This window comes from Indicator indicator, chromosome 33 (genome assembly GCF_027791375.1).
Source record: "Indicator indicator isolate 239-I01 chromosome 33, UM_Iind_1.1, whole genome shotgun sequence".
NCBI lineage: Eukaryota > Metazoa > Chordata > Aves > Piciformes > Indicatoridae > Indicator > Indicator indicator.
Genome location: NC_072042.1, coordinates 7,683,652 through 7,697,483, shown reverse-complemented (window position 1 = coordinate 7,697,483; position 13,832 = coordinate 7,683,652). Strand labels below are relative to the sequence as shown.

The 13,832-nt window shown below is 50.5% G+C and overlaps 1 protein-coding gene across 1 annotated transcript; it reads left to right on the top strand.

Annotated features, from left to right (window-relative positions):
* The first annotated feature begins 2,236 nt into the window (after positions 1-2,236).
* Positions 2,237-11,211, top strand: LUZP1 (leucine zipper protein 1). Its single transcript, XM_054395218.1, has 3 exons — positions 2,237-5,341; positions 9,167-9,331; positions 11,173-11,211. Exons 1-3 carry the CDS (start codon positions 2,237-2,239, stop codon positions 11,209-11,211), a joined length of 3,309 nt encoding a protein of 1,102 aa, XP_054251193.1.
* The last annotated feature ends 2,621 nt before the right edge of the window (positions 11,212-13,832 follow it).

Genomic DNA, 13,832 nt, shown 5'->3' with positions numbered 1-13,832 from the left:
TTTGGGGTTTTTTTGGCTTTTGGGTTTGGGTTTTTTTTGTGTGTTTTGTGTGGGCCATACAGAGATTTCTCCTGAGCTCTGCAGAAAAAACCTGCGGGAGGTGTGGCCTCCAATCCAGTGCTGCATGGCAGTCCTGGGATCCAGCGTAGCACAGCAGCCCTGGCATCCAGCTTGGCACAGCAGCCTTGAAATCCAGTGTGGCACAGCAGCCCTTCTGAGTCCTGGGGACAAGACTGCTCTCACTTCCAGCCAGTGGCCAAGCTAACGACCACTAACCACCACTAACCATTGCTAACCACCACTAACACTGCTAACCACCACTAACCATTGCTAATAACCGCTAACCATTGCTAACCACCACTAACCATTGCTAATCACCACTAACCACCACTAACCATTGCTAACCACTGATAACCACCACTAACCATTGCTAACCACCACTAACCATTGCTAACCACCACTAACCATTGCTAACCACCGCTAACCATTGCTAACCGCTGCTGACCATTGCTAACCACTAACCACCGCTAACCACTGTTAACCATTGCTAGCCACCATTAACCACCCTTAGCCACCATTACCCATCGATAACCACTGTTAACCATTGCTAACCACCATTAACTCCCTGCTCTGGGCCTGCTGGGAGCTTTGTTTCAGTGCGCTGCTCCCTTTGGCTTTGCTGCGAGGCTGTGCTGAGGTTTCCGGGTGGGATCTGCTGGCCCCGCAGCTGCTGTGGGCTGTGGGCAGCGTGAGGGAGGTGGCCCAAGGGTGGGCTGTGACCATGGCGAGGAGGGGGAGGATGGGCATGTGGCCTGATCCAGGCATGCCTCTGAGCTTCCTCGCTGGGTGCTCCTTTCAGGGCTCCTCAGCTGCCTGAATCCAAGCACATGGCCTGGTGCCCCCCACCCTGAGTGAGGGAGGCCCCTCAGAGAGGGCGGGCAGGGTGCCCAGCGTGCACAGAAGGCTTCTTGGCAGGCCTGCCCCCCTTCCTGGCAGGAAATGAATCACCTTCGGTCATGGGGTGCTGCAGCCTCCCTACCGTCCTGTCTCTTCCCCACATCCTGCTCCTTGCTTCTTGGTGCTGTGGGAAACTCCTGAATGGGTCCTGTGCAGGGAGCTCCACAACAATGCTGGAGGCCAAACTGCTTCAAGGCAGGCAGCCATACAAGGGTGTGGGGCAAAGAGCTGCAGTCACCTCCATCTCCTCCAGCAGTCCTTACATGCTGGGGTCATGCCTTTAGAGCCAGCACAGGACAATGCCAATGCTGCCAGGGACTGCACATCCTCCAGTCTGACCTGCTCAGGTGCCCTCCCTGCTGCTTGCTGCTGAGCACAGAGCTGCATTTCATATGTCAGGTGTACTCCTGTGCTTACTGGCAGCAGCAGCAAGGAGGAGAGGCACAACATGTGCAGCTGCTTGTCTCCTGAGTTGGCAAGTGGTGATAGCTGAGGTCAGAGGCAGCTTTTGAAACTGGAGGGATAAGCTTGGAACTCCACCGCCACAGTGCCTTCAGAGTGTGACTAAAACCTGGGTGAATATTTCTGCCAAAGAGCTCGTAGGGGAAATACTGGCAGTGATGGGCAGTGCTGCCTGGCAGCAGCAAACCCACCCTGCATCTGTGAGCTGGGGGGCGTGGGGGCTTGTCCCCTGCTCAGCAGCTACCAAAGGACTGGGGATTGCATTTTCTGGTTTCCAGGTCTTGTTTTATGGTTCCTGAATCTTGATCTCTAAGGTGTCTTCAGGAGACTGGTGCAGTGCTGAAAAGAGAGGTGTCTGCTGGCATTGGCATGTCCATGTACAGGGACCCAAGTCCTGCACCTGTAAGGAACCTTTGCAGCCCAAGAGCTTGCATGGGGGCCTCAGCGAGGGGCTGCCAGCTGTGCACACACTGCCCATGCAGACCTGCAGCCTGTCCTTCCCTCACTTGCAGGAATGGGCTGGGTTTGGAAATCACAGTGTGAGTGGACTCTAGCTCTGGTCTGCAGTTCCATTGCTCCTAATTTAGCAATCAGAAGTGTGTTTAATTAACAAGTTCTTTATATGAACATTTCTGACTTACACAGTAATAGTTCATATTCTGAGCTCTTATATTGACTTTAAGCATTCTTTTCTTTCCAGGTGACACTGCCTCTGTTCAAAGGAAGAGTTACGTACCAGGAATACACAAGGTGCTAAAGACCACACTGTTCATTTAGACTAAGCAAAGCTGTCTCCTAAAAGGAATAAAAAATCACCATGGCAGAATTTACAGGTTACAAGGAAACCTCCAATCGGCACCTGCGATTCAAACTGCAGAGCCTTAGTCGCCGCCTCGATGAGCTAGAGGAAGCAACTAAAAATCTGCAGAAAGCTGAGGATGAGCTGCTTGACCTCCAGGATAAAGTCATCCAGGCAGAAGGCAGCAACTCCAGCATGCTGGCTGATGTTGAGGCCCTGCGGAAGAGAGTGCTGAAGATTGAAGGCAAAGACGAAGAAATTAGGAAAGCTGAGGAGCTTTGCCGGTTAATGAAAGAAAAGCTTGAAGAGGAGGAGAGTCTCACCCGAGAGCTGAAGTCAGAAATCGAGCACCTGCAAAGGAGAATGGCAGAGCTGGAGAAGCTGGAGGAGGCCTTTGGCAGGAGCAAGAATGACTGCACACAGCTGTGTCTTAGTCTCAATGAAGAAAAGAACTTGACCAAAAAGATATCTACAGAGTTAGAAATACTCCGAGTGAAAGTGAAAGAACTGGAAGCCTCTGAGGACAGGCTGGATAAAACTGAGCAGAGCCTAACAGGTGAGATAGAAAAATTGAAATCCTTAGCTCTGAGCTTCATCACTGAGAGAAAATATTTTAATGAACGAGAAAAGCAGAATGAAAAAATAATCCAGGAGCTCACACAGAAGCTAGAACAAAACAATAAACTGACTAGGGCAGATCAAACGAGAAATGCATCCAACTTGCTAGAGAGGTCATCAAATAATCTCCTGGACAGAAATGATTTGAGAATTGAAGATGACTTGACTTCTGCATTGCCCTCTAAGGAGACCAGGAGGAAGGGAAGTGTGGACTACCTGAAGCATGTAGAAAATGAAACCAGGAATAAATCAGAAAACCAAAAGAATAAAAATCAGGAAGACAACAAAGTGAAAGATCTCACCCAAGAAATTGAGAAACTTAAAACTCAGATCAAGCGTTTTGAGTCTTTGGAAGAAGAACTCAAAAAAATGAAAGCCAAAAACAATGACCTGCAAGACAGTTACCTGAGTGAACAGAACAAAAACAAACTCCTGACAGGGCAGCTGGAAGAAATCAAAATGCAGATAAAGAAACAGAAAGAGCTGGAGAATGGAGAGCTGGGGAATGAAGACACAAGCTTTTTTAGCAGGAGCAAACATGACAGACCAAAATACAGAGGTGTCACAGCTGATCTGGCAGCTGCCAGGCACAAGCCAAGGGAGCTCTCACCGCAGCAGCGCCGGGAAAGAGCAAGGAACAGAGATTTCTCTGTCAGTAATGACAGCTATGGTCATGGTGGGAAGCAGGTGCTCAGCCCAAGCTTAATGAACAGAAAAGCAGGAAAGGCAGCTGGTGCATCTGCCCTGTCAGACACTGCTGGGACAGATACAAAAAGACTGGAAGAGAAATCTTCAGTTTCCACTTTTTCTTCTGGTCAGAAGGAAGGCAGTGCCACACCACACGAGGGGAAGAGAGCAAAGGAGCAGCCATCTGTCCTTAGCCGCTATCCTCCTGCTGCACAGGAACAGAAATCTTGGAAAGCGCCTTCCAGACCTCTTGGTGATGCAGGCCTGAGGTCCAAGGCTGAAAAGCCATCTCAGGTGCTCCGTGGCAGCTGCCAAACCAGTGCTGACACACAGGATGAAAAGTCAAGCAAGGGAGACTCAGTGGCTTCCTTGGCTGAGAAGCTGAAATCCAGTCAGGCAGAGGTCAGTGAGGGCTCAGGGGACACACTGCTCAGCCGGGGTCATCACATCTCTTCCAATGGCACAGCTTCAGCACACAGGTGCCACCTCTCTTCCCATGCTTTGGCATCTGACTCCACTAAAGCAGAAGCAGTGACTACTTCTGCTGCATCACACCGACAGCTCTCGGAGGGGAGGGCTAGAAGACCAATAATGTCCCAGGAAAAGGAATCTGCAGAGACCTCACTTGAAAGTATGAAGGCTCCAACACTCACCAAGCGCTCACATTGCTCCAGGAGTCAGGAGGACATTTTGCAAATTCTCACAGGTCTGGATAAAGAAGACACAGAGCAGTCTACAATGTCAAAAACAGATCATGTAAATGCTGGCTTAAAAACCACCCAGAGTAACCAGGAAAAACTTAATGTAGATGAAGAATTGGGAAGAAGCAGAAAAACAAGCACTCAGTCAGAGCTTGAGACCAGAAAGAAAGTCAGTGCCAAGCAGTTCTCCAACTCCAGGGCAGTTCCTAGAGCATCACTTTTTGAAAATGACAAAAACACTGTCAGTGAGGAAGACTCCACCAAGTGTATGAAACCACCAGATACCAGCACTGAAGGATTTCAGCCCAGAAGGTCATTCAGCCCAAGGGAAGCTCTGAGGTCAAAAGCTGTCATTAAACCTGCCATTGTTGAAAAGGATATGAAGGCAGTCATGGGAGGGACCATTTCTGAGGCAGAGTCAGAAAAACAGAAGTCTGTTTTAAAAATGGTGACAAACAAAATGACAAGCAGCATCACCATCTTCCCTTCTGAGCCAACAGCTCCAAGGACCAGTGCAGATCCAAAGGAGAGGCATGTTACCACCAGCAACATCAGACGTGCTCCCAATGAGCAACCCCCTTTTGAGATATCAATCAATAAAAATGCTCTGAAATTATCTGAGACAGACAGAACTGGAGAGGCAGCATCCAGAAGTAAAGCAGAAACAGTGGTCTCCAGAAGCAGCATTGTGATAAAGACTTCTGAGCTCCTGGAGAGGAACAGTGAGATGCCTGCGGAGACAGGAGGCTGGAAGAGCCACAGCTTTGCAGATGCAGCTTCAGCAGAAACAAAGCACGTCACTGTGAGAAGTTCCTGGAGAACAAGACAAGGCTTACATTCCCCAGAGGACTCTCAAACCAAAGTGGAGAAAAGCACAGCTTCCAGTGCTACAAACATGTGTAGGTCCTCAGTGGACCTCTCAGACATGGCAGGGAACAGTGCAAGAACAAACTCCTTGGATCAGACCTCAGCAAGGAGCAGTGCCACGGCCAGCTCCTGGAGTGCCCCTGAGCTGGGGTCCCGAAGGACCAAAAGTAACTTGAGTGCATCTGAGCTGCTGACACGCAGGAGCTACACCAGCGACCCTGCAGCTGCCTGCCACCGCACCACACTGCTTGTAAGTACCCTGTGGGAAGTTATTGGCTTGCAGCTGAGGAGCTTTCCCAGGTCACCTCTTGATTGTGGGCTACCTGATCTGAAATCCTTGCTGCTTGTTTCTGAAGTGCTGCCCTGTCCCTGCTCCAGCTGTCATCAGCTGAGCTCACTTGTGAAGTACCTGATTTAGGCTTCTTGAAATTCCATCCATCTGCCTGGGTCTTGTAAGGCCATGTGAGTAACAGTGAAGTAACATTTGGTGCTGCCAAGAGGAGGGAAGACAGTGTCACAGCTTATGTAGGACATGCTGTGCTTTTCAGAGTGACTTTGCAGTGCTCTGCCAGCTTGGAGCAGAAATGAAAGCATGATGGAAATTGTGTACAGACACAACTCCTTTTGGTTAGGAGCTGCAGTTTCCCTCTGTGAAACCAGACTCCAGTCTGAAAATACTTCCTGAGCATCTCCTATACAGATGAGTGCTGGCTGGTGCCACAGCCAGCCTGGTCTGTGTCAGTATGCCCTCTGGAAAGACATGAGAGCTGCTGGGATAGCTGAGCTGAGCTCTTTCCTGTCCCTGTCCACTGGTACCACAGTGAAGGGAGCTCTTCACAGCAGAGCTGACACATGCAGACAGCTGGGCTCGTGAGCTGTGTCCCCCACCAGAGCTGCAGGCATCAAGTGCCCCTCTAGACCATTAAAGCACACACTGCAGCTCCTGCACTGCTCTTTAACAGCTGCTCTAAGCAACTGCTGCCATTGCCAGTCTCCAGGAGGAGACCAGCTGAGTAATCTGAAAGGGCCAGAGTCAGAGCTGAGTTACTCTGTCATTGAAAAGGGTGAGGTGGTGAAGATATGAAAGGAGTTCTACCTTTGTGAAACTTCTCTCCCACCTCTGTGGCAATGAGAAGCTCAGAAGAATTGACACGTTTGTTTTGCAGAGTCTGTTGCTTGCTGTCACAAAGGGCAGGTTGGCTGCCTAGCTACACTGGGACACTGAGAGTACCTTCTCTCCTTGGCTGGGGTCACAGGCAGCCTCTGTTGCTCCATGAATGCAGGCAGAACTGGCATGACTGAGATTGTTGTTCTGTGTCATAGCTGCTTCTGTGCTTGGGAAATGGGAGATCCATCCCTGGGGCTTTCTCTGTCCCAGGAGTTTGAATTCCCAACACCCACAGCCTTGAGCCTCACAGATTTCCACATGCAGCTGGGCTCACAGGTGGTCAGTCCTGCAGGATGGGCACTCAGCTCATAGGTGGTCAGGCCTGGAGCCCTGCAGGACGGGCACTCGCAGGTTGCTTTCCCATTGCCCTGTGGCAACCTGGCTAGGGATGAGTGCAGCTCTGCAGTGTGCTCTGCATGTGGGCTCCAGGGAAGATCAAAGCTGACAGCTGTGTGATGTGCCTCCAGCACCTGCTGAAGTGCATTTCAGAGAGCAGCCTGACCTCTGCGTGATTATCCTGGGTATGCCAGAGGAATGAGGTGGCTTCCAGCCATGCCATTGGCTGCAGCAACAGTGAGGAAGATGACCGCAGGGGTAGTTCACCTGAGGCTGAGCTCTCTCTGCATCATACTCTGACATAAAATCACCCTGGCACCATGTAGGCACAAACCTGAATTTTTGGTCACAAATTAAGTGTATTAAGCTTGTAAGTGAGGAGCATGAAGTTACCCTGAAGGTACAGATTAACCAGATACACCAAACTGTGCCTATTTGGGCAGCTCCAATTATTGCAATATGCCCTTGGAACAAACTCACCCAAAATATCTGCCTTTGAAGGGCACCTTCAGGCTTATAAAATGCCTCATCACAAGCAGTCTGCTGCTGGGATTTGTGTTTCAGTTCAGGATCTCTCTGGCAGAAGGTTTGGCTCTGATCTGTGCTGACTTTGTACATTTTGTTTTCCTGTGAAGGCATCAGGGGCACCTCTTCCCAGCTCCAGAGTCTGAGATTGCCTTAAGAACCAGAGCTGTGAAACACAAGCTTTGTGCTGGCTGCTTTGCCAGAATGCAGCTTCCAGTCCTCATGGTGCCTGATTACTTGCTGCAGCACAGCAGGAGGCTAAAGCAAGCTGGAGGCTTGGCACCTGCCTCAGCCTGGCCCTCTGGACATAGCCAGTGTAGCACCTGGCAGTAATCCTTGCAAGGAGGTGCCAAGACAGAGTGTGAGCTCAGCCTTCCAGGTTCTGCCACTGATGTGGGCAGAAGGCCCCAGTGAAGCTAGAGGAGGTGTCAGCATCTGTCAGCTATAGCAGCTCTTCCGAGTGCTGCTTTGGAAAACCTGGAGAGCAATAGGTCCTGCTGGATGGCTGCTGCTGGATGGCTGCTGCAGCTGGAGTCCAGCTCCCTCTGCTGCTTGCAGCCAGCCATTCTGCACCAAGCCCAGCACAGCAAGCAGGCAGGCAGCAGTGCAGGCTGAGGGCATGGACTTTAATGTGGCTGATCTGGGCACATGGAATAGGTAGAATCCTAAGGACAGGTCTCATGGAAAGGTCTCCTTGGCAGCATCCAGGGATAAGCTGCCTCTTGCCCCTTCTGTGCTCTGCTGTAGGGACTAACACCAAGTAACTCTTGTCACCCTTGCTGACTCCACTCCAGCTTCTCCTGAAGCAGCCAGCCAAGCCACAGCATCGTCTTCATCTTTCCTTGGACTTCAGTAACTTTGTCTAGGGGCTTAATTCTGTTTTGTGTTCAGAACATCTCCCCAGGTGCTTGTCTGTCACCAGCAAAATTTCCCTTGGGGTGCTGAGCTCCACACTGACCCTGGCTCTGGTGTGGTACCAGGAGGTACTGGTCTGCGTTGCCAACACCTGGGGGCGGCCAGCCCGATGGCCCTGGCTCAGCTCTTGTAGAATTTTTTGAGACTCTCTGGGTTGATGGCCATAAATTCATGCTTCTGGACAGCAGAGACGCTGCCAGATGCCCAAGGGGATGAAGCTCTTCTGGGCTCACTCAGTGGTGTCATAGCTAAAAACAACTGGGTCAGAAATCTGTTCCACCAGCACCCACAGCCCCTGCCCAGGGTGTCCACTATGTAAACACAGTACCACTCCCAAAGTGAGCAGAGGTGATGAAGCCTTCAGCAGCACTTTGCCCAGTAGCTGGTGACATGACAGCAGCTGTAAGTTCACCAATGCAATGATTTGGGTTATTCCTGATGTTGACATGATGATGCCTTACAGTGTGCTGCAACATGTGGGTAAGGAAGTTTTCCAGCTAGCAACAGCAACAGCAGCAGCACTGCCATCTTCCCAGGGAGATGGAGGCTGACAGGGACTCCTCACTCATCCCCACAGGTGACCCAGCCAGCCCTTACGCAGCTCCTAGGTCTGTGAATCCCAGGGCATGAGGCCGTAAAAATCTCTGCAGACACTCAAGAAAATGTCAGTGAGTTTAAAAGTGTAGGACAACCCCACATGATATCTTCGTTGACAACAAAATGGGAAGTCCATGTTGCTGGGCCACCCCCAACCCGTGGTAGTTAAAACTCAGAGTTAGTTCTGAAGTAACTGCTCCAGGCACCAAGGTCTGGGATTTGCTGCTGAGTGACCCTCAAGGCTGTAGGCACTCTGGGCCCAGCAAGCCACATAGGCTGAGCACAGGTCTGTGTAGAGGCCACTCACTGAGCAGAAGACTTGGGCTAAAGTTACTGGATAGTTTGAAAAAACCCACAGTGACTCAGCACAGAAGTGAGGACATGCCAGAGCCGGCCTGGTGGCCCCAAGCCCCTCCTTTCCAAAGAGGCTCAAGTCAGCACCTTGCACTACAAACACAGGACCAGGTACTCAGCACTGTTCCAGACCCCTTCATAGTCCCCAGTTCCCAACCCTCTTCATTTTCTTTCGCACAGGATGAAAGCAGAGATGGTGTGTTCAGTTCCAGAAGGAAACAATCTGGCTCTTCTGAGTACCTCTCACAGGCTGACACAATAGGGAAGAGATCAGCCAGCAAGGTGGAGCTGCAGGACCCTGAGCCCTGCCCCCAGGCACCACTGGATCTCCAAGTGGAGGAGCAGGTATGTGAGTTCAAGGAGCATGCAGCACAAGTGTGGCAAGGCCAGAAGCCAATATTGGACTGACCTCCCAGTAACATAATTTAGAGAACCTGTCTAACATGAATGCAAACCTTGCAGGAGAAGCTCAGTCTCAAATGAGCACAACCCACAGGTGTGGTGTCTGGTGCAGTGTCCTGGTAAATTACTTCTTTCCTACACTGGCAAAAAGGATGAGTCTTCTGTTCTGAACTTGTGCAGCTTTATGGCTGAAGTCCTTCTCCAGGGAATCAGAGGCATGGCACTGGGCATCCTCTGGCACAAACTGGCCAGCAGGGGTGGAAAGGAAATGTTTGATGAGACAGAGTCAGAGCCCCTGGCTTACCTGCTCTGGCTGCTGTACTGGGATGTGTGTTTGCTGCTGCACACCTGCTGCTCTGTGTAATAAAAATGCATATTTTATATATTTTATAATTAATATCTTGGGCGGTGGTATCTTCAAAGACCGCCGCACGGAGCTTAGGTACACAATGTATGCACAGGGTCAGTTACTCGGCTGGGGGTTTTATACTCCACATATAGTTAAATTCCAATACAGCAATTCAAATTGGACATACAGGTGCTGTGATCTGTTGGTTTCCCACAGATGGGATTCTCTGGCAGATTGGCTGGGGACTCACCACCTGCTCCTCTGTCTGATGTCTTCCCAGATGCTGTGACTGGAATTCCAGCAGTCCTTGGCTCGGAGAGGGCTAAGAGACTCTCTCTTGTCGTGCCCAGTTCACAGTCTGGAGCTCGCCCTTGGCTCAGAGAGGGCTAAGGGCCTCTCCCTTGTGTGCTCCGTCGCTGGGCTGCAGCCTTTTCTGGGATTTAGTTCCCTTGGGGCTTTTCCCCTTTCTGCCTTGGTCCAGGTGCAAGGCCTGGGTGAAGTTGTTGGTCTGCTAGAGCAGGTTCTTCAGCTGCTACTTGGGCAGAATTTGGCTCTTGTTGCTGTCTGGGTGAGCACAAGGCAAGTTGCCTGACTTCTTGGCTGGTTTAAATACTGTCCCAAGACAATTAATGGCCTTTGGTAACACAGAACCCTGATAACTAGACCTATAGGATAGGGCATATCCAAACATGGCCAGGGGCACACACAGTTCACAGCTGTGTTAAAAGTTAATTACATGTGGTACATGTTTATCTGGACCCCAGGAGGTGTCCAGGTTTGCACATTCAGGGGTGTTTATGATGTTAATCACATGTGCTAGACATTTACCTTGACTGTCTGGACCCCAGGAACTGTCCAGGTAAGCACACTGGCAGGTGCTTAGACGTTGTCTGGGCTAGGACATGCTTGGGGGTTTGACCCTTCAGGACATTCTGCCTCTCAAAACACATCTGTCTGGATACAACAGTGGAGAGTGCCCTGCATTACAGTGACTTACTGCCTGGAATATGGATTCCAGCCTCTTCACAGGAGCTCCCTTCTCAGGACACAGTGGTCTGGGTCATGTGGAATTCCTCCTTTGCCACTGCCCACAGCAAAGAGCATCTTGCCATTTGTGGATTGTCCACAGCAGAATTAAAAATTTTAAGACCTCAAACCTGTCATCAGGGTATCTTATCCCTTGGCACAGTCCGTGTCAGCAGCAAATAAAAGCCTAGGTGAAGTCAGGTGCTTGTAACACAAACACCATCATCTGGCTCTTTTGTCTTGCCCAGACCTGCCTTGGCATACAGGAGCCTGAGTACCCCACACATGCTCTGACATTAGAGCAGCTTCATCTCCTCTCTGGTGTCAGCTGTTGTACATCTCACTTGCAAGAGTCACATTCTGGCTGCAGGTGCTGGCCAGGCTGATGCCGTGGGGTTGTCTCTTTCAGGGTGCTCCCCGTGGCTGCCGGACGACGTCTCGGAGGTGAGCTGTGTCCTCTGCACACCAGGAACAAGCCACGCAGCGAGACAAGAGGCAGCACAGCTCGGAGCTGTGGGTGTCACACCTGCTGTAACCTCTCCAAGGGCTTCAGCCAGCCTGAAAACAGTTTGCTAATGTGATTTGCAAGGTACAGGAGCTTTATCAGTGAATTCTTTTCCTTCATTGCTGAAGAGGCAGCTGCAGAGACTTTGCTCAGGGGATTCCCACTTCTCATCTCTGTACCTGCAAACTTCATCTTCTCCATAGGATGATAGGTGTGTCTCCATGTGGAAAACCTGGACTGCACAGCAGCTCTGAATGATGGTACTCCTTGGACAAGAGAGAACTTGTTAACCACTTGCATTTGGACAAAATCCCAGAGGTGTCCCTGTGACTCCAGCTCATAACAGCTGGCCCACACAATTTCACAACGGAAAGCTTTCAGCTCCTGGGGAGAGTTTGCATTCTTCTAGCACAGCCTTGCTGGCCTTGCTTGTGGCCACCTCAGTACCTGTGTTCCAGCATCCTCTGTGTCTAGGCAGGAGGACACCATGCCCCATTGCTTGCTGTACCCAGTAAGAGGGAAGGTGAGCTGAGAATGTTTAGCAGCAGTTTCTTCCCTGTTGCTGGCAGTCTCTGCAACAAGCTTTGTATGACCTGCTCCTCATCACCAGCTGAGAGGTGGCACCAAGAAGACACCCACAGAGCCAAACCAACAGCACTTCACACAGCAGCGAAACCGTCTCCTGACCCAGGCTGACTAGCTTCCTTACATGAAGCTTTATGCCCATCATGCTCTGCAGACAAGAACCTTGCTGCTCGTTGTGAGCAGCTGGGCTCCAACGGAAAAAAGAAACAAGCAGAATGTTCTTGTTCCTTCCAAAAACAGGTTGGAGACAGCAGGACTGGACCCCAAGCTGAGATGCAGTATGCCTCACTGGGCAGTGCTTCCTTTTCCAATTTTTAGGTAGTTTCCCAAATTTATATTTTTAACCTTTTTTAACCCTTCTTTTTTTTTATTTCATCATGAGTGTCAAGTTGCAGAAGACTAAAAGATAATGATTCAAAATTAGTGCTAAGTGGCAGCTCTAATCATCATAAAATTAAATGATATTAAAATAAATTCTGTCACCTGCTCTCTCTTCCCATTTCATAGCATGGCAGAACTAGCACAGAATGGGATGAATATGTCATGAAGTATAATGGGGGAAAAAGATTGAACTCCAAATCCAAACTAAAAGTGAAAGGAACTGAAATGCTGAAGTTAAATTCAGGTTTCTGAAAGGCCTGCCTCACCTAGACCAGGAAATACTGAAAGCCACTGCAGCTCCTGCGTTTTTCTTTACAAGACTGTGAAATTGCAATACCCACCCTGAGCAGCTTGCTTGGCTCAGGTTTGCCTGTATGGCAGGATCACCAGCACCACCACACACAATGCTTTCCCTGCCTCCTCCTGCATGGCTGCAGCCCTCCCCACAGCTGCTGAGTGGAATCACAGCCTGACCGGAAGTGCCAATCTCAGCAGCACTCTCATTGGGCTGGCTTGCTTGCTAGCCTCTGCCAGCCTCAGGATGCTACCATTCTGACTCTCTGCCCCTTAGTTTCACGCTGAAGAAAATATTTCCCTACAAAACTCAATACGCTGCCTCAGGTCCTCACGGCATGGCAGGCACTGCTGCAAAGTGTGGGTGCTCTAGCCCCTGTGTCTCCTGCAGCTCCTGCTTGCTTCACCTGGGAGCTCACATCGGTGGTGTCTGGGCATCTACCTTCTCCTCAGACATCTCCTCAGACATCACAGTCATTATTTATCTCCAGCCATGCAAGACGTGCTCAGTAACAGTCACCATGGAAGAACCACTGCTGACAATCTGCCTGGCCTTGCAGTGCAGTCCCACACAGAGAAGCAGCACCCTGGGGAGGGCCTTCCTCTGCCCCATGTCACTGCTGTGCAGGACTTGCAGCTTCATTTTACAAGCAGCTGACCAGCACATATGCTCTGAAGAGGAGAAGGATGGCTTTGAGCAGTGACTATATAGCTTTCTTCCCAGTGATGAGCCCATCCCACAGGACAGTTGGGGTGCCCGTACACATCCAGCAGGTCTTTCTATCTCACGGGCTTGGCATGGATCCAGCTTAGCATGGTGCTTCCAAAGCTCTTCCTAAAGGAAATCGTTCAGTCCTGGCCAGAAAACCCTACAACGTGACCCCCTGGGGTAACACAGGCTTCAACCCCACAGCTCACCCCAAGGACAGAGCTGTCTGAAACCTCACCAGCAGCAGCAGTTGCTGGGTTTTCCCTTCTGTCAACCAGGACCAAGCCACAGGCAATTGGAGGGACTTCCCTGTGCTGTTCAACCAGTTCAGCATGTGGCAGGGAGTCCCAGCTGCTGACCCATCCGTACAGCTCTTCTGGCTCTGCTCTCCTCAGGTGCCTCTCACAGATGCTGCCTCTTCCTCCAGCTGCCTCTGTCACCTGTTCAATATTTCACAGCACATGCATTGAACTCCTGCTCTTGACTCGGTCTCAGTTGCTTGTAAATAATGAACACGGCTGTCACTCAGTAACTCTGCACTGGGTTGTTTTTATCACAACTGAGATTCAGTCTGAGAAAGAAACCCTCTGTAAGA